Here is a 27,803-nt window from a genome sequence, read left to right as displayed (position 1 = left end):
GAATGAGGCCTGTAAAGCTATTGAAAAACTTACTGCCGGAATGGAGTTATTTGGTTCAATAAACTAATCAACAGTCACCAGAATCCAGCCCATAAGTCTGGTGCATTTGAAGTCTGGCTAAACCTCTAAATTGTTTAAGGCCTTCCATAAACAAAGGTGATCAACATGCAGTAAGAGCTAATCCTCGACAGAAAACATGCCATTCCCACAATTATGTGTTTATCCCCTGTAGAAGGTGTGACAATTAGAGTAGAACTTTCCAACATAATGACTGTTTATTTAACATATGTGTTTACGTTGATACATGTGGAATTTCAATGTCTAATGAATATCTAAGAATAACTGATCATAATATTTTCATTGCAAACATGAGCATAACTGTTGAGGCAGATATCAAACATATTGACCCAAAATTTGCGGTTGTAATGATGATAAAACTGTCAGCATCGCCGTCATTACAGTGTAAAACTGACAGCAACTTCTGGCGTCCGCACATGCGCAGTTAAACACGGAAATCTGGAAGTTGCTGTCAGAGATACCCTGATTCTCCACAGAGTGTCTGTTGCAGTTTATGCAGATGTACTCAGCACAGAATTGGTGATTTGATGTGAACTTCAACTTTTTATGCACTATTCTCGCTGTAAAAACCATTGAAAATGTTGAACCTTTTTGAATGAGGTGTAACTGAGTTTACTAAATCATAATTATTGCTAAACAACCTTGCTGGCCCTGAAAAACTAATTTTATAAATGTAGTGTCATTCCCTTCATTACATGATAAAGAATATGATTTTTAAACTAACAAAAATTAATTTTTATTTTATTTCTTTAAAGTTTGTTTATGATATTTCAGCTTCTACCTTAAACCCATATGTATGTCCCAATCTTTATTTTGCTTTCTGTAAAATGATTAAAAAGTGAAGTGTTTTTTACTTCCTGGTTTGATGTCTGTGAGAATTCTTCAATCTGATTGGCTGCTCAGCCTGCTTGATGGCATCACTGTTGCTGGATACCACAGATCCCCTATTGATGGCCCCAGATTGAAAGTCATGTTGGAATAAAGGAAATTAATGCTCCAGAGCCCGCTAAATCTTTTTGGGCCGCTTTCTTCGAGGTCAGCGGCGAGCGCGAACCGCAAAGTCCTGGCCAATGAAATATCAAGAAATTACTAATATCGAAACACAGAAAAGTGTGAGATATTATTTAATTATTACCTTTTCTGTATCATCCTTTTTGACTGACTTCAGGTTAGCTCTCAGATCCATAGATACTTTGTGCTTGGATCCCAACAAGGCACGCAACATAGCATCAGCAGAAACACGCACCCTACGCAAAGTGGGTCGCTTAAACTTCCCTCTAAGATCAAGAATTTTCAGGGACAGATCATGAATCTGTTGGCAGAAAAATGTAAGCAAAATATTAAAGCTGATGCTTCCATAGTATAATTATGAAAAAATGCAGAGATTAATACATGTCAAATTTGTCATGTACCTCATAGCTGTTCTTGCCAGCTTTGAACTCAAAGTCATATCTTTCTTCATCAACAATCTCAATTTTTTGATGAAGTTCTATGCACAAATTCTGCAACAATAAAAGTTTAGTTCTGGTCAGTATTGTCACATGTGCCACCTAGTCCAATCCCACTCTCATCGCTAGCATCAAAGCACTGACCACACTCGACCAGTTCAGTTAGGCGGGCCTCATTGTTTGCATGCCCGACACAAGACTCCTAAAGCAAGCGCTCAACTCGGAACTCCTACACGGCAGGCGATTTCCAGGTGGGCAGAGGAAACATTTCAGGGCACCCTCAAAGCCTCCTTGATAAAGTGCGACATCCCCAACACCTGGGAGTCCCTGGCCAAAGACCGCCCTAAGTGGAGGAAGAGCATCCGGGAGGGCGCTGAGCACCTCGAGTCTCGTCGTCGAGAGCATGCAGAAAGCAAGTGCAGGCAGCGGAAGGAATGTGCGGCAAACCAGACTCCCCACCCACCCTTTCCTTCAACGACTGTCTGTCCCACCTGTGACAGAGATTGTAATTCCCGAATTGGACTATAGTCACCTGAGAACTCACTTTTAGAGTGGAAGCAAGTCTTCTTCGATTCCGAGGGACTGCCTATCGCTCCCCATAACCTAGAATATTTATCTTTGTCCAATTCCCTTTTAAAAGTACTCTTTTAGAATATTCTCCAATATATCATAACTCAGAGTGAACTTGGCTTTGTCAAAAGGGGAATTTTAACTGCTTCAACATCGGTTTGTGGCAAAGAATTCCCCTTTCTAACCACTCTTGCGTGAAGAATCTTTTCTAACACCCATTTTGGTTCTTTTCATGATTATCTTAAAGTTGTGCCCTCTTATTACTGTCTTATCACCCAGTGGAAACAATCTTGCACTATTTATCTTAGCATGACGCGTCATAACCTTGAAGACATTCACCAAGTCACCCTTTAACCTTCTCAGCTTTTTCCATAATCATTTAATTCAACATCCCTACTAAAAGTAACATTTATATTCTCATTAATATATCACATTTCATGTCAAAATAGCAAAGAGGGAATTTTAACTACTCCACCCAACAGAACAGGAGTTAAAATCCAAGCAGTGCATTTACTCCTTGTTTCCCACCCCGCAGACATTTAAACATGACCATCTTGGGCAGTTGAGGAGAGAGCCTCATGAATAAATGTAAATCAAGGTCCTATGATGGCATTAGGAGCCCAATGTAAGTTTGACTGCTTGAGTGGAAAGTCCAATGCAGACACTCCACTCAGTAAAACATGGTGAATACTCAATTAAGTTTAAAACTTATTTTTGTCCAGACAGGAGGGACAGGGCCCCACAAAGAAAGTTTTGGCTCCTGCTGCCCCAGGATCCCTTCCCCCTTACGACCCATGAACCCACCCCTCCACAACTTACCTGTCTGCTAGTTTGGCAATCTCTGGGCCACCTAATATTTACAGGCCCAAAGCCAGCAAGCTATCTCTGGACTCCCAGCTTGGTTGGACAGCTGGCTGGTAGCATGTTAATGAGGCCTGGCCATTAAAATGGACCAGGCCTTCCACTGCAGGTCCCAGAGGGACGGTCTGCATGCTCCACCGCTTTCCGTTTGGGAGTCAAAATTCCCGCAATTGTGTTTAAAGCTGAGGTGCTTATTATAATGTATGCACCTGTGAGTATGCTTACAGGTTTGTAGAGCTGTTGCCCCCAGATTGGGGGGCACTTGATTTAACTGTTTTATTTTATCCAACCAAAAGAGTTGTAGAGCTGTTGCAAACTAAAATAGTTGTAGAGCTGTTGCACTATGAGTGGCTTAGCCAGTCACGTGACGTTCACAAGACTCAATAAAATACCAGTCAGTTGAGTCTAGGTCACCCATGATGAGGTATGCAGTTGTGAGCCTAGTGAATGAACTGGTAATGTGTAGTGTGATTGTTAAACCTTTGTTAACAAATCAACTAGTTCTTAATAGCAATGTGTTGCTATGAATTCTTAAGCAAATAACCCATGAAGCAAATACATTACACTTATATATTTGAAGGTCCAGAAAAAACATACAGACCCTACAACTGTGAAGCAAAATGTAATGATGTAAATGTTATGCATTTCTGCCTTAAGTGGAAATACATTACAAAACGGTCTTACTTGCAAGTCAGTCAGAGAAAGGCCGCTGAAGTTGAGGGGCGGTACACGCTCTGCAAGGAATTTTTCCTTTTCTTCATTTCGATCAACCATTTCTTTTTCTAGGTCGTCTTTGGCTATGCCCAGCATTAGGATCTGTGTAAACATTGTTATTAAGTCAATATGTGATAATAATGCAAGACTAAGCTTTTAAAAATATCTTCGGAATAATAAACTAGGAAACAAAAAAAAATGTTACCTCACCTTAAGGTGGAGTTTGCGTGACGCTGAGATCTTACAACTTCTCTGTTATTGACAATAAAAGCAAACAAGGGCTGGTTATTTCAGTCCTGTTGAGACTTTTACATTATTGGATAAATACATCTGACCATACATTCTCATACTTGAATAAAATACAATTGAGACATAACTGATTCATCAACTTGCACTCCTTTCTGCTGTGAGCATGTGATCAGTGAATTTACTCATATATCCCTATGATACAAAAATACAACAAAACTGTGAATACAGCAAAATCATTTATATTCCAACTTTGAGCACTCAGAAAAAGTGACCTGTAAAAGTATGAGAATATATTATACTTTCATGTAGACCTACTTGTGACCTGCTTAAGGACCTGACTTAGCATTATTAATGTGGCATGTTAAAAATATACTTTTACGTAGAATCATAGAAATTTGCAGCATGGAAGGAGGCCATTTCGGCCTTGTAAGTTACGGCACTTCACGTGCACGTCCAAGTGCTTTTTAAATGTGGTGAGGTTTCTGCCTCTACCACTCTTTCAGGCAGTGAGTTCCAGACTCCCACCACCCTCTGGGTGATGACATTTCCCCTCAAATCTCCTCTAACCCTTCTACCAATTACTTTAAACACATAGAATGTATAGAACAGAGGCAGGCCATTTGGCCCAACTGACCATGCCAGTATTTAGTCTCCACAAGAGTCTCCTGCCACACCTATTCATCTCACCGTATAAACATAACCTTTTATTCCTTTCTCCCTTATGTGTTTATCTAGCTTCCCTTTAAATACTATTTTCCTCAACTACTTGTGGTAGAGAGTTCCACATTCTAACCACTCTTTGGGTAAAGAAGTTTCTCCTGTATCCCTTTTCTTTCATCGCTTTGGACTGAACTAATACAAAAATATTATTTTCTGTTCTGTGATGCTGTTTAAGCTAGAGACATTTAGTTGTAATATATTTCCCAACTTTTGCTGACAGGAAGTCAAAGTTTTGTTTGGAGAAAAGCAGACTGACATTATGAAAGCCATTATAAATTAAAACTGATAAATGGTGTCAAAATATATAGGTACTTCCTAACCCAATACCTAGTCTTAGTCTGACAATTCCTCATGTGTCGAATCACAGGACGAAAAGCTTCATCCAGTGCATTGTGGTACTATGCCATTGCACAGTGTGAATACTACTGCACAGCCCCAGCAGGGCTTCCTGAAGAAGGATTGTTTCAATGATATCTTTAACATAAAAAGCGTGATAAAGATCTAGTTATAATCACCTTTTTTTCAGAATTTGTGTGAGATCTACAGACTTCTACATATTATGTACATGCATTCACTAATTCCCTAATGAAAATTGTGGGAAAATAGAAAGAGTGGAAAAAGTTAAACTATCTTGTTGAGGGGGAGCGTGAGGAAACTGACTGCATACTTTAGCATTTGTCTCATGCTGAGCCCCTGGAGCTCTCGGTGGTGGAGCAGCTTGCTTTGGAGGTGCTGGTTTCGGTGGCTCTGGTTCCATTACTTCTTCAGTCTCTTCCGTTTCATCAATGACTTCTTCTTCATGCTGCTAAAATATTAAAGATCTAATTGTTAGAGAACTTGTAGATTGTCAAAATGGCACAAATATTAAATCATAAGCAACAAAATGTGAATAATAACAAATACAAATGCCATGGAGACCTAACGCCAGGTCTGTTAAAATGCTTACCTCTTTCCTGAAAGAGAGAGAGAGAGAATAAGTTCATCAGAGAGAACATCATACCAATTGGAAAATAGTAGCATTCCAAATATATTTTAAATTTAAAGGCGATCCTATTTTCTTACATTTCTGTTGACAACTTTATTTTATTGCTCAACTTTATTGTAATTTGGACACAGTTTCAAAATACTGTGCCATGGAGAAATCAAATACCATACAGTTTTATGTGAGACCTTTCAAGGTAAGAGGAACGAGTACACTTATTGTGGGTTGGAACAAATAAACAATGTTCAATCATTGTCCTTACTCCTTTAAAAATGCACGTTGTTGATGCACAAACCAGAGTGGCAGCAGGAGTTCACAATTTTTATTGTAAACCAAAGACTGAAAAGGGCACCACCTTCAAAAAACCATGGGACTGCAGCGTTTCTGGCATAGGAATTCCATAATTGGAACAGAGGCCTGCTATGTGTTTGATATGCACTACACATGACCGATGTGGCCAATGCGTTCGGGTAGCATATAGTGCACTGGGAGCAAGGCTGATCAAGACCCCAATTTCTATGAGCGGTACTCCAGGCATTCAGCACCCATTTGGAATAGTTCTTCAGGGAAGGCCGACAAAAAAAAGGTGCTTTTTCCTTGTGTACACCATTCCTTTTAATAGAACCACTCTTCGTTGATGAACCTCATGCTTTTGACCTCCAAAGCCCAACACATGAAAAGGGGCGTTATGCTCCAAATCATTCAGTTTAAAAACATATCAGTGTTTGAAGGGCAGCCGGCAGCCCTTCAATAGTTGCTGGTTCATGATAATGTGGCCACGACTCCCAGCACATCATTGGTGCACCACAAAAATATTTAAATGAGCTGACCCCACATTATCGTGTGAAATCGGCTCAGTGGAGTGTAGGGGTATGCCATTCTGGGCCCATATTGTCTGCTCAAGTTTGGCAAAAAAAAATGTAAACCTTTAGGTAAAGAGGAAGCAGAAGAACCTTGTGTCAATTTAGTCATAAAAACAACACACACAAGTAACACAATTTGTGACCTTACCATTTTGCTGTTTAGGAAAAAAATGAAGGGTTAGCAAAAATTCCTTTCACAAAGGTGCTACCTCTTTAATAAAAGAAAACGTGGACACCAATATGGAATTTAAATATTTTAGCTCTTGACTTTTAGATAACTATCTTAGAAACAAATCTAATTTCAAAGTAAGAAAAAAATGACTTACTGATCAGACATTTTGGAGTTATGGGCTTTAGACCTGTAACAGCAAAGGGAGATATTATACCCTTCCAGCAATTTGATAGAAGTGAAAGTGTAAAAGCAAGTCATGTAGTTCATTGCTGAAGTATACCTTTTCACTTCTCAATGTTATGATTTGGAGAAACAACAGCAAAGAGATTAAATAACTTCAATGAATAATAACAAAGTTTCCAATTAAGGGTTTGCTTCAGTGATTCTTGTGCTTGTTGCTTTCCCCCATCGCTCTGGCTTCATATTTTTAGAAGCATAGCTGTCTTCTTAGATTATACAGTAGTTCAGTATTCCTTAGATTCACTTTCCTGACAAACATAACTGTTATTTTCTCTAACTAATTTTCATATTCTGTTCTTCAACCTCTGTATCTATCACTTTTTGATTCTCCAGCTTCTTCTTAGTTTCCGTTCATGCTCAGCTCTAACAAATCTAATTTCAAAGGAGCTTTAATATTACATTATTCTTTCGGGCCACCAATATTAATGAGCCCCAACGCTTTTACATTTGGCTGCATAAATCCTGTACTTTGGGAACTTGGTAGCAACGGAGCACATCTTGTGCAGTATGCACCTTACATTTTGAGTTGCAGCTGGCTGGACGAAACTTAGAGAGCCTGGCAGTACTTGCACGGGTCTCGCACAATGTAGAAGTGCCTTCGCATTTGACTTGTAATCAGCTGTATATATCTCATGCTTGGGAACCTGGTGACATAAGCATGAATATAAAAGCACCTTTAAGTCACAGAAGAGAACTGTTTATTTTCTATCACTTGTGCAGTGATGCACTTTCTTCTTTCTCCCTTTTCCCCATCCCTTATCTCTGTAGTTCATTGATCTCTATGTTTAAAGTAAGTTTTTTAAAAACTGCCAATTCTTATAAAACCCAAATATAACAGGTTTATTGGCTGTTACTGAGCTAATCAAGATATTTAGGGGGGAAAATTGCCCTGCGCCCCAATTGGGGGCGGTAACTAGACCCGCCCCTGCCGCTGAATTGGGCTTACCGCTCCTCCTTACTTACTCCTCCTCCTCCGCAATTTCACACGCTCCACTTCCTTTGGGGGCGGGTCCCGGGGCGCTACTGGGACAGTGAGTCAAGCGTTATGCGGATGCTCCGCGTAGCGCCAATACGCTTCAACGCCCCTCCCCTCCGCTTAAAGGGGAGGTCCGCTGCGCACTCTGCAAGACCTCTGATGGTCTCCGTTAGGCCACCAGGGCAGCGTGATGGTGGCCTGGATCACGCTAGGGTTGCCATCCTGGAGCCGACCCGAGAGTTAGCAATCCTGAAAAGATGGCGGACTCCCCTTTAAGTAACGCCCCGAGAGTGGATGTTGGCCAACTTTGCAACCTGCGAAGCTGGTGTTGACATCTACCCGCACCAGTATCGCAGTGTCTTTGCAAACTCCCGGGAAATTTCCCAGGAGCCTGTAGTGCCCCCACCCCCCAGGCAGAAAGTCTCCTCCTCCCCGTTAGCACCCCCAGATGCGCTATCGGGCCTCTAAAAAAGGGGCAATTTCGCCCCCTTAGTATCATGTCTGAACAATACCGTAAAGCTTAATCACTTCCATTCAAAACTAGGCCTACATTTTTGAGCAAAATACAGACATTAACTGCTTTAAGTGTTGATATCGAACACAGTATCTGCAGCTGCTCATTAAAATATAGACTATGGAGTGAAGTTACCTGGAGCTTCACCTACTCCACCACCATAACTTCATGGTTTCTGCTGCATATCTGATGAAGTGATGATGGCAGTATAGGAGAAGTTCTGAGGAAATTCACCCCAGATATAATTATCTTGTTATTGTCAGTTAGCCATCGTAGTCTTAGTATTTACAGTATATTATGCTCTGAAATGTTTAACTTTTTTTGAATAGAAACTTGCATTTCTGAGGTAATATTCAGTCAGAGTTCTAATTTGGGCCTATGACAGTCCAAACTCTTGGAACAAAGTTCCAGATCCCCATACCTGCTACAAACTCTACTTTCATAACCCATACTGCACAACCTGGTACTCTCTCCGACAGTGGAATGAACCAGAAGCCCCGAGCTGTACTGATCCATTGTTACATAGGGGAGTGCAGAGTTTTGTGCAAGAATGCTCAGGGATATTCTTGGAGTACTGTTTACCAGCTTCGAACTGTCAATGAACTGATGGTTAGTTCCTTTTTATTGTTAGAAATACTGCAGGCCACTGGAGATTTTTTTCCTTTGAACTTTATTTTTCTTTCTTGCCAAGTATCCCCTCTGCTCTTCTGAAGACTATGGTCCAGTGAGCACCGTTGCTCACGCACCAATATCTTGCCCAGTGGCAACTGTTCATGTGTGAGCCTTGGCAGTGAGGTTTAACAGCCTATTCCACCAGACCACCTCAGCTGAGCCCAATCCTTCCCTCAGCTGATGTTCACACACACACACACACACACACACACACTTCCAGCAGAGGTGATGGGGTAACTATAGCAACCAGGGCACTAAGCTCCACTACCACTGCGCTGGCTGAGACCATCTAACTCAGTACAAGTAGGTGGTTGAACCTAAGAACTTCCTCAGCTACTTCAGCTACTCACTAAATAAACTTACTGAGCGATTGGGGAGCTAGTTCTTTTAAATGTTAAGTTTTTTTGTCACCAATTTCATCCATCGATTTAATTCTCTTCCCTTCTGTCTGAAGGTGCTGACTCTTTGTTTGGGTTTAGTTTGATGCCTCATTCAAGAGTCATTTTTTCATGTACAAGCCTTGACAAGAGTGCCTTATCAGGCTATTTGAAGAGCACAATCCTATCAGCTGACATCCACACACATTCCAGTAGAGGTCATTGAATAGAAATCAGGAAGGGCACCACTGCTTATGTTCCTTCCCTAACCCAGAGGCACAGACTAATTATTAGGGCACGACGACCACCTCAGCTGACTCAGTACTGACCAAGGTGTGAATCTGTGACCTTGCTGGCTATGTGGCTCAGCTGCTTACTAGATAGATACATTGAAAGTTCCAAAAGTTAGATGTGCATTGACTGCAATGATGCTGCAGCTGAGGAGCAATTTTAACCTAACCCAGCCATCTTGAAACTGATGGGATTCGGTACAACGCTGGTTTAACACCCCTTCCAATTATACTCTCCATTTAAGTCAACGAAGAGTAATATTGGGCAAGGTGTGAAACTGGTGTTTCACCCACTCCCACGGGATTTCTACCCGGGAAGTTTGGTTAAAATTACCCCCATAGTATCAAAAATGCAAGAGTGCCTTCTCCAACCATCCATTAGTATTATACTGCGTGTTTGCTGTTACTGCAGTGCGAAAGATTGTGGTATGCCAATGTCAAATGTCTATCATAACTGAGACATAAATCAGAATGAACTGTTTCCAAAGCTGGGGTTTTAGTCAAATGTGCCATCTAGTGTCCTGCAAAGAGTATTATACCCATCTGAACCTCAACCCTATCAGTTCTGAAATCTGTCTTAGTACAAGCAGACATTTCCTTCTTTGATTAAAGGAGGGGACAAAAATCAATTCACGTGGTAGAAAATACTTTGTTGATTTCACCGGTGAATCATATAAATATAAGAGAGTAGCTAAAGTTATTACTGATGCATTAGATCGATACATAATTACATTTCCAAGAATATCTCCCACAGAGCAATGATGGTAAATATTTCAATTGAAAGATTCAGTCATGCCTCATCTTCTAATTAAGGCGTCTCCAATCTTTGTGGGCAATATAATTCTGTACCATGAGTTATGGGGTCACAAATGAAAGTTGAACACATGTTCCCATTGCTGCAATTAATACAGATTTTGATTTAGGATTTATCCATAAATGAGGCAATTATGCTAAAAAAAAAACCTTCAAAACCCTAAGGCCCAGAAACGTCAAATAGTACGAATCAGCAAATAAGAAATATATGTGCAAATAGAAATGAGTTGTCTGAGCTTCATGGGTTGGATTGTAAAAGCTCAAGAGCTCCTCGAACAATAGTTCAGATGCTATCTGCTCACTGCCTCTAACTTTGTAGCCACTAATCTTAAAACCAACAAGTCAATTTGTTTTTTCCAATAACCTATTACTGTGATTATTTAACAGTAAATCAACTTTTATACACATCAGTCACTACTGTGTTCTGTCACAGATATTCAATTCTGCTTTTTCTGAACACTAATCCTTCTGGTTGCTTATATATTCAATTATCATTTAAAAGTCTATTGTTTATAATAATATACGAGGGTTAGTTGGGTAATACTGTCCCATATTGGTTACTTTTAACATGAACAGCTTTCACTGCAAACATCTATTATCAATATACATAATTTTACTGATTATTTAATCTGATCCAAAAGGCAAAAGACTAAAGGTAATAATTTGTTACACTTCAATTAACACTGTAAAACTATGGGATGTATAACTCCAAAGTCCCAAAGCTTTTTTTTTTTAAATGCATAGTTTGGTATGCTACTAACTCTAATCCTCTTTTGTAATAAATGTTTGAACCATTCTTACCTTCGTTATGACAATCAGACTTCTCTCTTCGTTGGGAAACAAAGCTAGAAGTGAATGGACATATGCAGGTATTTATTATAAAACATCAAATGGAACTATTCTCTGACTGGACAATAAATTTAGCAGTAACACTTGAAAACACGTCATCGTTTATTTTTAGCGATCATTCAGCATCTGACACACAAGCCTCAGTTAGGCTCAGGAAACACTGTGCTCGCATTCTAATACTTTTGTAGTGGCAAAAAGCAAGCTGCTTGTTTTTTTATTAAGAATCTTTGAACTGGAAATTTGAAACAAATGAAAGACTATGCAGATTAACATTTAGAACCTGAAAGCTACCTTTGTCTATTTTTTGTCACACCAAATACAAAATATTATTCATCCATTAAAAAAAATAGGAAAATCGTGTATATCTGTTAATTATTTTATTTTGCTAAAGGAAAACTCAAGGATGCAAACACTTTCAATGTCTAGTTCTTTGCACCAATTCATTGCTGTATCTTTCCATCCACATGAGCAAAATGTGTGTCACGTTGATCCATAACATGTATTTTAGGAAATCAATCTCACCATTGTGTCAGTATGTAGCATTGCTGGATATTGCTGCATAAAATGCTGCAGAAATGATAATTCCCTCAGTAGGTGGTTCAATTTTCCTTTTGTATTTCTAATTAGCAGCAGAAGAATGTTTTGTGTTAATCATTCTGCATCTTGCTGGAAGAAAAATCATCAGGTTACAATCGATGAAACTCTTGCATTTCCATATATTTCAACCAGCAACATGGTGCAGCTTCAATATATAACTGGAATTGGAGCGAGAGGGTGGAAACAAAAAAAACATTCCATCCCACAGCAACAAAGAGCTGCTGTGATCTCTCAAAAGCAGTGAAAAGTTGTCATCACATAAATCCACTTGGTCTATTTGCATATTTATTTTTACAACGGAGATAAAATAACAAAAATGATTAGTGTTGTTAATGTGGTATTCGACGAGTGTTTTGTCGATAAATATGAACTGTTTTAAGCTTGGAAATGACCCATAAAGAATTAAAAACATTATCGATGCAATCAGTACTAACACCACTATCGTTTAAGGTTTTTAGATGCAAATTTGAATTAAATATCTGAAGAAAAAGAAGACAAATTTCAATTTTGATAGAAAACTTATTTGTGAAGTTTTGAAAATATATTTTTTTTTTAGAAATTCTGACTCCATGAAGCAATGTCGAAATTATTTTCAACTTCACTGGTAATTTCACAAACTCTGCAAAATTAACAATCATTGTATTGCAATAACTTAATCAAACTGTTTCAGTGCATGTGTTTCAATATGCAGAGACACTTGTTAATAAAATTCAGAATGTTTCAATGTGGTTTGGAGATTTTGCTTCACTATCTGATAGTCCAGGAATGTGAGGCACGCGGTTATCACACTGGGGAATGTGAGCTCTGAAATCCCTTTCTTATGACTACACTATTTATTTTAATTGTCCATCTAGTAAAACTGTTTCCATCTTAATTTCTGTACTGTGCAGAAAAAAATAATTTTGTGTAATGCAGGCTTGATATGCATTTTATACCATGCCAGAATTTACCATGATTACTTTAATATGTACAGATAATGGCTCAGATTTTGCTGTGAAAATAATGGTGAGGCTAACTGCGCTCACCATTATTCATGCGCAAATCAGACAGCGCACAGAGATGTTCAGTTAAACAGGAAAATCCAGAAGTTGCTGTTTGAGATGCGCCACTTCTCCGTAAGCTTGCGCGAAAACGGCATCTCGCCGTCTGGCTCCCCATTCAAATGTATTGAATGGCATCAATTTCCTGTACTGACATCGTAGATATGAACTAAATTCACCACAATAAGTTAGGGCTTGTCCATTCCAGTATAAGTACCCTTTTAACAGTGCGTTGAGTTTTAATTATTGTCAAACAACCTCTGTGGCATTGAAAATTAACTATTACAAACGTGGAGTCTCATTCCTTCAGCTTTTAATTATTTTTGGAGTTATTTTTTTTTAAGTAGTTTGTTAAAACTTTTTCTTTCTGTCTTTTATTGCTCTCTCAACCCAACCTTTCTTCCCCTCTCTTTATGTTGTTTTCTGTACATGATTTGACATTATATTTACTATTCTAACTTACACTTCCTGGTTCAGACTCTGCACTGCTCATTAATGATTCTTTAATCTGATTGCCTAAGGAGATGCAGAGTCGCTTCTCTGTTCATACAGGCCCCAGATGCCCTGATGGATGTCCAGCTGATAGTAACTTGCCATGCAAAACCCCATAAAAAGTCTATGGACAAGTGCAAGTCTAACAAAGGGTAGATGCTGTTTGTTTCCCACTCACAGCAATATAAAACAAGGGGTAACTGAATAAGAATTATCAGCAGAAGAATGAAGGTTGAAGTTAGAAGATTCCTTTTCAGAGTGATATTAGAAAGTGAAATTTTCACCACAAATGGCTATTGAAAGAATGGACTTGCGTTTATTTAATGCCTTTCATGTCCTCAGTATGTCCCAATGTGCTTCAAAGCCAATTAATTACTTTAGAATTGTAGTACCTGCTGTTGTGTAGGTAAATACAGGAACCAGGTTATGCGCAGCAAGGTCCCAAAAACAGAAAATGAGATCATTGATCGGATAATCCATTTTGATCATGTTGGTTCGTTCACTTGTGAATAAGGGCCTTGCCATCCTAATCTGAGGAAGGACGTTCTTGCTATTGAGGGAGTGCAGCGAAGGTTCACCACACTGATTCCAGGGATGGCTGGACGGTCATATGAGGAGAGACTGGATCAACTGGGCCTCTATTCACTGGAGTTTAGAAGGATGAGAGGGGATCTCATAGAAACGTATAAGATTCTGACGGGACTGGACAGGTTAGTTGCGGGAAGAATGTTCCCGATGTTGGGCAAGTCCAGAACCAGGGGACATAGTCTTAGGATAAGGGGTAGGCCATTTAGGACTGAGATGAGGAGAAACTTCTTACAGAGTTGTTAACCTATGGAATTCCCTGCCGCAGAGAGTTGTTGATGCCAGTTCATTGGATATATTCAAGAGGGAGTTAGATATGGCCCTTACGGCTAAGGGGATCAAGGGGTGTGGAGAGAAAGCAGGAAAGGGATACTGAGGGAATGATCAGCCATGATCTTACTGAATGGCAGTGCAGGCTTGAGGGGCCGAATGGCCTACACCTGCACCTATTTTCTAAAAACTTAGCGTCCCAAATGCAGCAGTACCCAATTTCGCCCCCATAGGTTTTCGGGAGTGTCTTAAAGGAGAAGAGAAAGGCAGAGCTAGGGGCTTGGCAGTTGAAGGCACAGCAAACAATGGTGGAGCAATTAAAATTGGGGATGCTCAAGAGGCTAGAATTAGCGGAGCGCAGATATCTCAGAGGGTTGTGGGACTGGAGGCCAATACAGAGATAGGGAGGGACAAGGCCATGCAGGAATTTGAAAACAAAGATGAGAATTTTAAAATTGAAGCTAGGGGAAGGGAGGGAAGTGGCAGAGGCAGCTGATCGGATGGTCTCCATCTTAGTGACAAAGAAGTCCATGAGCTCCTCGCACTTGTTGTTGGAGGTGAGGATGGAGGAGACAGGGGAGAGGGGTTTAAGAAGACGGTTTACAGTAGAGAAAAGAAGCTTGGGTTATCTTTACATTCAGGATGATCCTGTAATAATGAGCAGTTTGGCAGGACCCGATAGTGGTTTATGTGGTCTAGCCAGATCTCGTGGAGAATATCCATACCCATTCAAGTCTGCGTCCCTTGGACTTAAGAGAGCAGAGATGAAGGCCGTACAGGAGGAATGGCCAGGGTTAGAAGGAGTATTGGTTTTAATGGGGACTATGGCATTAAAGGTGGAGGTGAGGGTGTAGTTGAGCAAATCAGTAGCTGCAGACATGTTGTGGCGAATGGAAGGCAAATGCTAGACAGGATTTTGAAAGTACAGTTGTAAGTGAATTGGGAAATAATGTTTTCCAGGGGTGAACACTCTGGAAGTAGGGTTGGGAGAGGGAAGGGGATGTGGGTGGAGAGTGATACAAAGAAGTGATCAGAGATGACCTTATCTGAGATTGACATGATGGGAGTAGCGAGGCCACACCAGGTCAAGGGAGTGGCCATGAATATGGGTTGTTGAATTTACACGGAAGGAGAGATTAAGGGAGGGCAGTGAACTCAGAAGAGATGGAGGATGATGAATTGAGATGGACGTTGAAATCACTGAGAATGACAAGTCGTTCGGTGCAGAGGCTGGGGGAGGAAAGGAGTGAAGATATCTCGGTGATAAAATTTGTATGGTTCTTGTATGGGTGGGCGGTAGAAAAAGAGAATTTAAATGAGGTGAAAGGGATGGAACAAGGTGAGATGCTCAAAGGTGGACAAAGTGCCAGCGGAGTAGGGGACAGACCAACGTGTGATTCGGTGAAAAGAGCCACAACGCCACCGTGACAGTCTAGGCTGAGCAAGTGGTGGAAGGTACAGCCAGGTGGGAAGACTTCATTTCGGGGTAAGGTGTCATCACCTCTCAGCCAGGATTCCGTCAAGGCCTTGATGTCGATGCAATCATCCACAATAAGCTCATAGAAACATAGATGTCGTTTCAGGCAGCACCTGGTCATTTTCATCATTGCTGGAGTTGACAGAGCTGCAAGGAAGGTTTGCGATGGCTGCTCCAATACCTCATAGAAGGGCCAATCGTTTCAATGACCTGGCATTGGAGACATTGATGGGGTCAGTGGAGAGAAGGAGGGATGCACTGTTCCCTCCATCTGGGAGAAGGCCAACTCTACAGGTTTTAGGGCTATGTGGGCAAAGGTGGCCGCAGAGGTGTCGGCCAGCAAAGGGGGGGGGGGGGTGCGGAGCTGAACTGCGCCAGCTGACTGACTTGGAGGAGCGAGTGCTGCGGCTCATTGGCCCGCAGGTGGTGGGCACCGTGGCCGGTGGAGACGTTGAGCCGACTGGGGGCAACAATAGTATCTTTATCGCCTCTTTTCATCCCACTTCCCCATTAAACCAGAAGGCCTTATCACTTTCCAGCTCATTCTGTCTGCCTTCCTTGCTCCATTCCTGCCCCCCTGCCCTCACCTAAACGAGACTCTTGTGCCAGATAACCATGCAGCAGATGAGCAGCCTGTGCCTGAGACTCCCAACTGAGTCACGAGGGAGAAGAAGAGGGTGACGGGGATGAGGAGGGGAAGAGGAGCCAGGTACCAGCTCAGATACTGACACCACGCGCTCCTTGGAGCTTAGCTTAGTACAGGGGTCTGCACTTGGGCCTAGTGGGCTGCAGCACGGACAAGCAGCAGGGAACCTCGGGAGCCATCTCCCTGGAGGGAGAGTTCGCAAGCGGGTTCTGTTGCACAGGACTCAGATGAGGACCTTGATGGAGAGGCGTTTACACAAAGAGTGATGGCCATCCACTCCAACATGATAGGTGCAATGGCAAGGGTGCCCAAGAGTGGTAAGGAGCATGGATGAATTTGCCTCCTGCATTGTACACAGCTCTGCACACACAATGGAGCCCATCATTGCCAATGTGCAGACGATGGTGGACTCCCAAAGAGACCGTGCGGATTCAGACCTCATGACGCGTATCATGGGCATTGTAGCAGCTTCCACGGCGGCACAGGTGGAAGCAATGCAACATCTTGTTGCTGCAATAGTCAATTGTTGCTCACATGGAAGATCAGACTGCTCTCATGCGGTCTCAGCTTGATGCCACGCAACTTCATGATGTCATGCAGTCTCAGCTGCATGCCATCGCCATTGGGTCCACCACAGTCGACCAGGGATCACACGGTGTTGCAGCAGCCCAGAAATCTGTGCTCCAGCAGATTGTTGGGGATGCTGAGGTGCTGGCCCGGGGGAGTGGAAGTGGGTCAGTAGAGCAGGAACTTGCTGTCCTCTCTCAGGATGACATCATTCCTGATCCCACCACTGCCACCACCATTGCACTTGTAGCTGCCCATCATACAACCAGCGCAGACGGCCGCCGCCCAGCCTGAGGTGGTGAGATCTACAGACGGACCTTCCAGGCCCAAAGCTGGTCGAGGGCGTCCTGCAAGACCATCTGTAGTCTCTTACCCTGACACACAGCAGCCTTCCACCAGCCATGCTGTAGCCACAGGGAACACACTACGAAGAAGCAGTAGAATTGGTCAATGAAAAAGGGGTAATAAGGAAATGCACAAGGGTGTTGAATAAATAAAAAGTTATACAATTTATTGTTGTTTGATAAATGTTGATTGGAATATTTAATGTTTGCTATTGTCTATCATTTCAGTCTTGGGGCTTTTGGTATGGAAAGGAAAATTGATGTGGTGATGGGGACGTCCACAGGCATCGGGAAGAGGGATGGAAATCAGTGGAAATGAGCTCTGATGAGACGGTTATTGTGTTCCTAACACAGATGAGGCTGCACACAGGGAGGTTAAACGGTGACCTCAGTCTTTAAGACACTCCAGAGTGAGGAACAAGCCTTAGGGGCCGGCTTATATACAATGCTCCCAAGGGATCCTGGGAGCCCTAGCGACTTCAGGGATGAGCTCTCTGGTGGCGGAACATGGGAGTGCATGCTTTACAGATACAAAACATCACTACCCCCGCAAAGTCAAAGAGAAAACTATTTACAAGGTGAGGCGGTCGGGAGCCTTTCTTTTCCTGGTGGAACGCCTCTGTACAAATGTCTGTTCTGGTGTGTTGGCTGTGCCCTCACTGGACTGGCATGTTGTTGGCCCTGCAGGGCTGCTAGGTGAGCCTGGCCTTGCTGGGCTGTTGGGCATGATGGGTTCGATTTCCTGATCCAGCGTGGTGTCATTGATCCTTTGGGTGTGTGTTGTGGGCTTGAAAAAGGTGGTGTCTGCTGTGGGTTGTTCAGGGCAGTCTGTGAACCGCAGCTTCGTTTGGTCCAGGTGCTTTCTGCAAATTTGGCCATTGTCTAGTTTGACTACAAATACCCTATTCCCTTCTTTAGCTATCACCGTGCCCGCGATCCACTTGGGACCATGTCCATAGTTTAGCACATACACAGGGTCATTCAGATCAATTTCCCGTGACACAGTGGCACGACCATCGTTTATATTTTGTTGCTGCCGCCTGCTCTCTACCTGATCATGCAGGTTAGAGTGAACCAGCGAGAGTCTGATTTTAAGTGTCCTTTTCATGAGTAGCTCAGCCAGCGGCACCCCTGTGAGCGAGTGTGGTCTCGTGCGGTAGCTGCGCAGTACTCGGGACAGGCGGGTTTGGAGTGAGCTTGCCGTGACTGGTTTAAGGCTCTGTTTGATGGTTTGTACTGCCCGCTCTGCCTGCCCATTGGAGACTGGTTTAAACGGGGCCATGTTTGATCCCATTGCGGGTCATGAATTCTTTAAATTCGACACTGGTGAAACATGGCCCGTTGTCACTGCCCAGTATGTCAGGCAAGCCGTGAGTGGCAAACATGGCCCTCAGGCTTTCAATGGTGGCGGTGGCGGTGCTTCCCGACATTATTTCACATTCAATCCATTTTGAAAAAGCATCCACCACCACCAGGATGTTGTGTATCTATAAAGCATGCACTTCCATGTTCCACCACCAGGGAATTTTACCGAGATACGGGCCCGCATAGTCGACATGGATCCTCGACGATGGTCTGGAGGGCCAGGACCACAAACTTAGTGGTGCCTCTCTGGGCGCGTTGCTCAACTGAGCACAAATGCTGCATTGCCGTACACAGGACTCCAAGTCAGAGTCGATACCGGGCCACCACACGTGGGATCTGGCTATCGCTTTCATCATTACTATACCCGGGTGTGTGCTGTGGAGATCAGAGATGAACGTTTCCCTGCCCTTTTTTGGTAGCACTATGCGGTTACCCCACAACAAGCAGTCTGCCTGAATAGACAGCTCGTCCTTTCGCCGCTGGAACGGCTTGATTGGCTCTTGCATTTCAACGGGGATGCTTGCCCAGCTCCCATGCACTACATAGTTTTTTACTAGGGACAGCAGAGGATCTTGGCTGGTCCAAGTCCTAATCCGGCGGGTCGTGACAGGTGATTTATCATTTTCAAATGCTTCCATGACCATCAACAAGTTTGCAGGCTGCGCCATTTCCACCCTTGTGGTGGGCAATGGTAGCCGACTGAGAGCATCCGCACAGTTCTCGGTGCCTGGTCTGTGAGGGATGGTATAGTAGTTATACGCTGATAGCGCGAGTGCCCACCTTTGTATGCGGGCTGAGGCATTAGTATTTATCCCCGTGTTTTCAGCAAACGGGGATGTGAGGGGTTTATGATCGTTTCCAGCTCAAATTTGAGGCCAAACAGGTACTGATGCATTTTCTTTACCCTGAACACACACGCTAATGCCTCTTTCTCAATCATGCTGTAGGCCCTCTCGTCCTTAGACAAACTCCTGGAAGCATAGGCGACAGGTTGCAACTTCCCCGCAACGTTAGCTTGTTGTAATACACGCCCGACTCCGTACGTCGATGCATCACATGCTAGCACGAGTCTTTTACACGGGTTATACAATACAAGCAGCTTGTTGGAGCATAAAATGTTTCTGGCTTTCTCAAAAGCAATTACTTGGTTTTTTTCCCATACCCAGTTCTCACCTTTGCGCAATAATGTATGTAGGGGCTCTAAAAGGGTGCTTAGCCCCGGTAGGAAGTTACCAAAATAGTTGAGGAGTCCCAAGAACGACCGCAGCTCCGTGACGTTCTGTGGCCTGGGCGCGTTCCTGATGGCCCACAGACGCCAAGACAGAGGCTGAATGCCGTCCGCCGTGATCTTTCTCCCCAAAAATTCCACTTCTGTTGCCATGAGGACGCATTTCGACCTCTTCAGCCGCAGTCCTACGCGATCCAGTTGCTGGAGGACCTCCTCCAGGTTTTGTAGGTGCTCGGCGGTGTCCCGACCCGTGACCAATATGTCGTCCTGAAAGACCACCGTGTGTGGTACCAACTTGAGTAGGTCTCCATGTTTCTCTGGAAGATCGCTGCAGCCGACCGAATTCCAAACGGGCATCTGTTGCAAATGATCAGTCCCTTGTGCGTGTTGATGCAGGTGAGGCCCTTCGAAGATTCCTCCAGCTCCTGCGTCATATAGGCCCAAGTCAGGTCGAACTTGGTGAATGTCTTGCCTCCTGCCAGCGTCGCAAATAGGTCGTCTGCCTTAGGTAGTGGGTATTGGTCCTGTAGCCAGAAACGATTAATAGTTACTTTATAATCGCCGCAAATCCTGACCGTGCCATCACTTTTGAGTACTGGAACAATCGGGCTGGCCCACTCACTGAATTCCACTGGGGAGATGATGCCCTCGCGTTGCAGCCTGTCCAGCTCGATTTCCACTCTCTCCCTCATCATGAGGTACTGCTCGTGCCTTGTGGTGAATGGGTCGTGCCTCTGGCACCTACGCCCCGGAAAAGTTGCCAATGACTGGCTCAAAAAAGGAAGGAAATTTGTTAAGAATCTGGGTACACGAGGCCTCATCGACATGTGATAGCACTCGGATGTCATCCCAGTTCCAGCGGATTTTGCCCAGCCAGCTCCTTCCAAGCAGTGTGGGGCCATTGCCCGGGACAATCCAGAGTGGCAGTTCATGCACCGTGCCCTCGTAAGTGACCTTGACCATAAGCTCTTTGGTATACGTTCTCAATTTCGTGTGGATGGGGCTCACGGTTGGTCTGAGTGCCTTGTTGCACCACAGTCTCTCAAACATCTTTTTACTCATGATGGATTGGCTAGCGCCAGTGTCCAGTTCCATGGCTACGGGTAAGCAATTCAATTTTACGTTTAGCATTATAGGTGGACATTTCGTCGAAAATGTGTGCACCCAGTGTACTTCAGCATCTGCCTCCACTCTCCGAGGCTCGAAATTGCTTTGATCCGCCATGGATCGATCTTCCTCTGCCACGTGTGGTTAGCAGGTTTTGCAGAGCTTGCACTCATTTGCAAGCTCATTGGAGGTGCCCCATTGTTCCACAGCCCTTCAAACGGACCCTTTGAAGCGGTATGAATAGGTTGAATGAAAGCCTCCACAACACCAACAAGGTGTGAATTGCCTTGCATTCATCCTTTATTGGGGATTCTGAGTCATCTGGGTCATCTGAGGCCTGCTGGCAGTTGTAGACTCGTGGGTTCTGCCTTGTACATTTCTGCTCGCAAACACAGTTCCAGTTAATTTATGAACATTGCTAGCACTTGTGTGCTGAGAGTGTTGTTTGGTGATATCACTGGTGGACATAAACACCTGTGCTATCGCAATGGCCTTACTGAGGGTCGGTGTCTCTACAGTCAAGAGTTTTCGTAGGATGGTCTCGTGGCCAATGCCCAGTACAAAAAAGTATCTGAGCATTTGCTCCAGGTAGCCATCAAACTCACATTGTCCTGCAAGTCGCCTTAGCTCGGCGACGTAGCTCACCACTTCCTGACCTTGAGATCGCTGGCACGTGTAGAACCGATACCTCGCCATCAGCACGCTCTCCCTCGGGTTAAGATACTCCCGAACCAGTGTACACAGCTCCTCATACGACTTATCTGTGGGTTTCACCAGAGCGAGAAGATTCTTCATGAGGCTGCAGTTCGGTGCCCCACAGACTGTAAGGAGGACCGCTCTCCTTTTTGCAGCGCTTCCTTCTCCGTCCAGGTCGTTGGCTACAAAGTACTGGTCTAGCCGTTCGGCATAGGCCTCCCAGTCCTCACCCTCCGAGAACTTCTCCAGGATGCCCACAGTTTGCTGCATCTTTGCGTTGGATTCGTATTCTCATCAGCCTAACACAGATGAGGCTGCACACAGGGAGGTTAAAGTAACCGTGACGTCAGTCTTTAATAAGACACTCCAGAATGAGGAACAGGCCTTAGGGGCCGGCTTATATACAGTGCTCCCAAGGGATGCTGGGATCCCTTGGGACTTCAGGGGGTGAGCTCCCTGGTGGCGGAACATGGGAGTGCATGCTTTACAGATACACAACAGTTGTGGACCTTTCTTGCAGGATCGTGATGGAGTCACTCCCTCCTCTGGCGTGGCTGTTGTTGCTCCTCCTCCTGGTCCTTCTCCTCCTGAGCTGGTGCAGATGTACCTGGTGGCAATTGCTGTGCCCTCATGCTGGCCAGGTTGTGCAGCATGCAGCCGACGATGACCAATAGGGACACCTGCTCAGGCGAGTACTGCAGGACTCCTCCAAAGCGATCAAGGCATGGAACCGTTGCTTCAGCACTGTGATGGTCTGTTCAATGATGTTCCTGGTGGCGGCATGGCTCTCATTGTACGAGTGCTGGGCAGGAGTAGTGGGGTTGCGGAGGGGAGTCATGAGCCAGGTGGATAGCAGATATCCCTTGTCTCCAACAGCTGCGAGCTTCATTTGGGGGCTGGAACAGAGCTGGCACACTGGTTTGGCGCAAGATGAAGGCATCATGGCTATTGCCAGGATAGCGGGCATTCACGGTCAGTATTCTGCATGTGTGCTCACACACCAACTGGACATTCAGTGAGTTGTAGCCTTTGTGGTTACGGAAGATCTCAGGATTGTGATGCGGTGCGCTCAAAGCAATGTGGATGCAGTCAATGGCACCCTGCACCATGGGGAAGCCCGCTATCCTGGCAAAGCCACATGCATGCATGTGCTGCTCATGGGGAAGGAGATGTAGTCCCTCCTCCTTCTGTGCCGAGCATCTGTAACCTCGCAGATGGTGCAACGGATGGCAAACTGGGAAATGTTGGAGATGTCTCCTGTTGCTCTATGGAATGATCCATTGGCATAGAAATTGAGCGCGATGGTGACCTTGACTGCCACTCAGCCTGGTCTGATCCTCGAGTTCTGGTTGCAGCAGATGGCAGAGCTGTGTGGCCACGTCCTTGCTGAAACACAGTCTTTGTCACACTGCTCCTCAGTGAAATTGATGTAGAACTGCTGCCGGAATACCCTGGGAGAGTAAGTACTCCTGTTGCCAGCCCCGTGGCGCCTTCTTCCTCTGTTAACGTTGATGTGGTTCTCTCCGTGTTGCTGCCTCTGGTTCTCCCTGTGCTGCTGCATGTATTTTTCTATACCTGTCCCTGTGCTTCTCCCTGTGGGCCTGCCCATGGGCCTCTCCCTGTAGGTGCTTCCTCTCTTTGTCGTTGCATTTCTCTCTCCCTCTCTATGCCTTTCCATCTGTAATTGGCGGCGCCTTTGACTTCGTCTAAGCATCCTCTGACGGTGACGTCGGAGAAGAGGTCGAGTGCCAACGCAGCCCCTATGAAGTGACAGAAAGTGCTGTGAGTGATACAGGGGAAAAGTTAGAAGGCAGAAAACTCTTTGAGCTAAAAATTGCTACTATCGGTCCACCAGCCATTCTGCCTAACAGTTGGAAAGCAGAAAAAAATAATGGCCAACAGAAAATAGTTTACAAGATGGCACCTCTAAATAGCGCTGCTGCAACTGGTCCCCGACTGCAACTCGACAGCTCAAGCTATTGTTGTCATTGCAAGACACTAAGGTAGTTTGCTTGGGCAATTTGATTTCCGGGGCGGTAATGGGGTGATGTGCACGCCAATGATGTCATCATCGCCACGTGTAGCCTAGCAGAGTGCTCCCAGCAGGAGTGGGAATAGCGCGTATCGCCTCCGCAAAACCCCACCCAATTCCGCAGGGGATGATTTTTGCGCCGGGTCGGGCGAAATCTATTTTGCGCCCTGTTAGCGCCTCTCGGAGGCAAAAGGGCCAATAAAAGGGCCCTATGTCTTTAACTTTTGATCATCTGCCCTACTATCTCCTGTGTCAAATCTAATTTTTATAACGCTCCTGTGAAGCGCCTTGGGACGTTTTACTTTATTAAAGTCACTATATAAATACAAGTTGTTGTCGTTCGTTGAGGGATAAGTCTTGGCCATGATATTGGGAGAAGCATAGGCAGAGACTATGGCTGGGAAATTCCTCGAAGCTGCTCCCACTCCACCGCTGTTACAGCATGCTCCCGACAAAATAACACTGGCAGGAGAGCAGCTCTGAGGAATTTCTCAGCCGTAACATCAATTTAAAAATGGAATTGGATAATTAATTAAAAACAAACAATACAAGAAGATGCAGGGAATGAGCAGATAATGGGATTGGAGTAGATAGCTTCAGTTGTGGAGCTAACACAGATACAATGTGCCGAATCGGCCTCCTTCTGTGCTGTAATTTTTATGCTTCTATTATGTGGACTGTATGTGTATTTTACTCCATGCCAAAATTTAATATGATTACATGTCATAAAACAAATCCTTTAATCTGGCACATGCTCCTGTGAAACCAAATAGATATGTGCACTCGACAAGAATTTATCACAATGCATGCTCTAACACACGTAACAGATTTATAAACCCGTGGAGACAAAAATGTAGGTCATCTGTGAACTAACTTTCAGCATTATCTGAAATGTCTGAACTGGACCAGCTGCTCCAAATATGACCTTTACCTACCTTCTAGAAGTGATTGTGTTTGTGGTAGTTATATTCTAATGAGGGCAGGGCACATTGCAGTATGTCGACATTGTTACTAACTTTGAAATTCCGCCATGCCAAAGCTAAATTGAGTCCATGGTTCTTTTAGCTCTGGGCATTCAGCCCAATATAAAGAGAAGAAATATGGCAAAATGCCAACAGTTTTAAACATTCAGCAAACAATACCAATACTGATGTATGAAGAATTACCACACTTAAACAAGTTTCTTACATATATACTTCTTACATATATAGTTCTGATGAAAGGTCATCGACCTGAAACGTTAAATCTGTCTCTCCGCAGATGCTGCCTGGCTTGCTGCATTTTCTGGTTTTATTTCTTACATAAATGTTAGTTGGTCCACAACAAAGTGCAATTATGACTATTTAAAATTATTTCTATTATTGTGTTACATTAAAAAGTATTGTAAATGCAAGTCTTCCTTACCAGTACATACTTACGATGTTTCTTCATGAAGTATTTCTAACTATATAAAGGAGGACAAATTAAATATTGTTAAAAATTCTCATCTCTCCTCACCAAATGCCTTCAGTGCTTCAGTTAAATTTTCCTTTGTTTAAGTAAAGTAATTCATTGAATAAGTGAATCGTGGAATTAGCAATAGCTCAATTACATGCTTCAGTTATACAATGAATCCTTCTACAACTATACTTGTGGTTACATGTTCCAACTCTTCTCCTTGATGTATGTTCTTGTCTATCCCTTTATAATTCAGCTTGGGACAATTTGTTACATTAAAGGCACTACAAGTGCATGAACAATATTAAGATTACCTAAATACATCTAAAAGCAAAAAAAGTAGCATTAATACATATTAATATGCAATAAGTGTAGGGTTACCTACATCCAAGAATATTTACCCAACGAAGTGTAACAAAATTAGAGGATGGATCATTAGTGGTCCGTTCTTCCTAGTAGATAGTTCAAAAGCAATGTTGTTGACTCAATTCAAATTATGTGATATATAATTTTTAGCACTAAATTCCTATCTTTCCTATATTATTTATATTGCATAATTCAAATTGCTTAATTTAAATTACTGGATAATGAAAAAAAAATGTACAAAAAATGATGGGTTTTTTTGAAGTGCAAAAATAGGCTCAATTATCAGCAGTAAACTGCATAGGTGAAAGTTTGGAAGAAGGTTGCCCATGCACTCTGAAGGCACAATTGTCACATGGTCTGTGACAGAAAGGAGAAATAGAGTGGTAAATAGCTTTACAAAAAAAACTAATAAACAAACATCTTTCAAAATTCTATTGGCTGAGAAAAGTAACCCGGTGAAGGCAAAAAGACTGAGTTCTCTTTCATGTATGCCTGTTTTGTAATCTGGATTGATTGATATTAATCAAAGTAAAATGTTTTAATAAGTACACGGTGATTCTGATACAACAGACAATTCCCCTAAGTTAATTTATTATCCCAGACTTTGCAGTAGGAATAACAGTGAGGCTGTCAGTGCTCGTCATCATTATGTAGTAAATCGGACAGCAACTTCCGGTGTCCGTACATTCGCAGTAAAGTGCAAAATCAGGAAGTTGCTGTCAGAGATGCCTTATGTCAGGAAGCTGCACTATGCTGGTACCAACTGCGAGCAAGAATGTTCGCTGCTGACCTCAAAATCCGGGCATTGTGTTGAGATGACACACCTTTTGCAGCCTAACCATTTATTTTCAAGTTTAAGAAATTCCCATGCTTTTGGCTTGAATTCTCAATCACGAGTCTCCCTGTTAAGGTCAGCAGTGTTCCTCTTCACAGTGCGATGGATTAACTGTGTTTGTTATAATCTGTTTCTGAAACGAACAGTAAATCAGCATTATGGTTAAGTTAATTTAAATTGTTTTCATACTGGAACTCCACACCGTAATTATCTAAAATTAAAACAATAACTGAAAGTCTGGAGAGAGAAAAGGCCATGGATGTCACTCCAATCAGAGTCCATGTGCGATTATTCTATCATGGCCTCCCTGCCCCCAACACCACCATACTTTTAAATTACTTTCCTTACCTATCCTGGGAAAAAAGTCAAGCAATGCTGTTAATATCTCTTTCACTCTCAACTTCCTGGGCCCGAAATTCACCATCCCCAAAGGGATGGCTACCGCGGAGTTTGGGCGGTCGAGCGAAAAAAATCGATCGGCTGCCGCAGTCGGGTACTTTTCTCTCCTCGAGCCATATTCAGTTTGGGATGGGGGGTGGTGATTCGTCAGTGCTCACTTCCGCCAGAAACGGCGGGGTGAAGCCGGAGCAAAGGAAAATTTTCGTGCGGTGAGGGAAGCAGAGGCCAGTCCACTGGAAAATAGCCACCACCTGGATTTTCACCGATAAAAAGGTAGGAAAGGTAGGACTTCTTCAGGCAGTGCCCCTGCCAGGTATTCGAGTCGGTGCTCGAACGCAACACCACCGGAGTGCTGCCAGGATTGGGGCCCTTTGGCAAGAAAATAGTTTAATTAAGTTTTAATTTGAATTTAAAGTGCAATAAGTTGTTGCAGTGTATGTAGACACCTTTAGTAATGACTCCACGAGGTAGGGTATGATACTAAAATTGTGTAGACCTGTAGTCCTTTATTTGCAGCTCCTCGAGTGAGGACACCAAGCTGTGAGCTCCTTTTGAGACTGGGTTACCTGCAGGTAACCGTATAAAAAGTAACCGTTAGGTCTCCAACAGCAGCACCCTCTGGTGTACAGGTAAGGTGTGTACAGTGTAAGGGTACATTCAGTGTTGCATAACAGTGTTACAGACATCACACAGTAAACAGGCATGCATATACAACAGTTGTCGTAATTGTTTTGGCTTCATTAAACCTGCTGAGTGCTGCTCAGAGGTTTTGACAGACTTTTGTAGAACTTTCACTTCTGACTGTTTAGTGGAGGCCTGTAGGCCTCATTGTGGGCTGCAGAGACCTGCTTGGCAGGGTTCACTCTGAGGATGGGAGGAGTGATTGGAGGGCGACACCTTATACACCTGGTGAGAAGCGTTGCTATCAGCAC

At 43.6% G+C, this 27,803-nt stretch overlaps 1 protein-coding gene across 7 annotated transcripts in view; it reads right to left on the bottom strand.

Moving 5' to 3' along the window:
- Positions 1-27,803, bottom strand: part of LOC139278592 (troponin I, slow skeletal muscle-like) — a 41,655-nt gene that overhangs the window by 944 nt on the left and 12,908 nt on the right. Inside the window, exons 1-8 of one of the 7 annotated variants that reach the window (XM_070897540.1) lie at positions 11,341-11,384; positions 7,416-7,541; positions 6,812-6,844; positions 5,308-5,445; positions 3,882-3,923; positions 3,642-3,773; positions 1,491-1,580; positions 1,214-1,390 (exon numbers count right to left, since the gene is read on the bottom strand). In XM_070897540.1, coding sequence (XP_070753641.1) covers positions 1,214-1,390; positions 1,491-1,580; positions 3,642-3,773; positions 3,882-3,923; positions 5,308-5,397 — 531 coding nt within the window. In that variant the 5' untranslated portion in view covers positions 5,398-5,445; positions 6,812-6,844; positions 7,416-7,541; positions 11,341-11,384. Of the gene's footprint in view, positions 1-1,213; positions 1,391-1,490; positions 1,581-3,641; positions 3,774-3,881; positions 3,924-5,307; positions 5,446-6,811; positions 6,845-7,415; positions 7,542-11,340; positions 11,385-19,551; positions 19,589-19,944; positions 20,847-27,803 lie in introns of those variants that run through there. The other 6 variants (XM_070897534.1, XM_070897538.1, XM_070897539.1 and 3 more) reach the window with 6 other exon arrangements.

This window comes from Pristiophorus japonicus, chromosome 13, assembly GCF_044704955.1.
Source record: "Pristiophorus japonicus isolate sPriJap1 chromosome 13, sPriJap1.hap1, whole genome shotgun sequence".
Lineage (NCBI taxonomy): Eukaryota > Metazoa > Chordata > Chondrichthyes > Pristiophoridae > Pristiophorus > Pristiophorus japonicus.
Note: the sequence above shows the minus strand (reverse complement) of the source record. Positions and strands in the feature narration are given on the sequence as shown.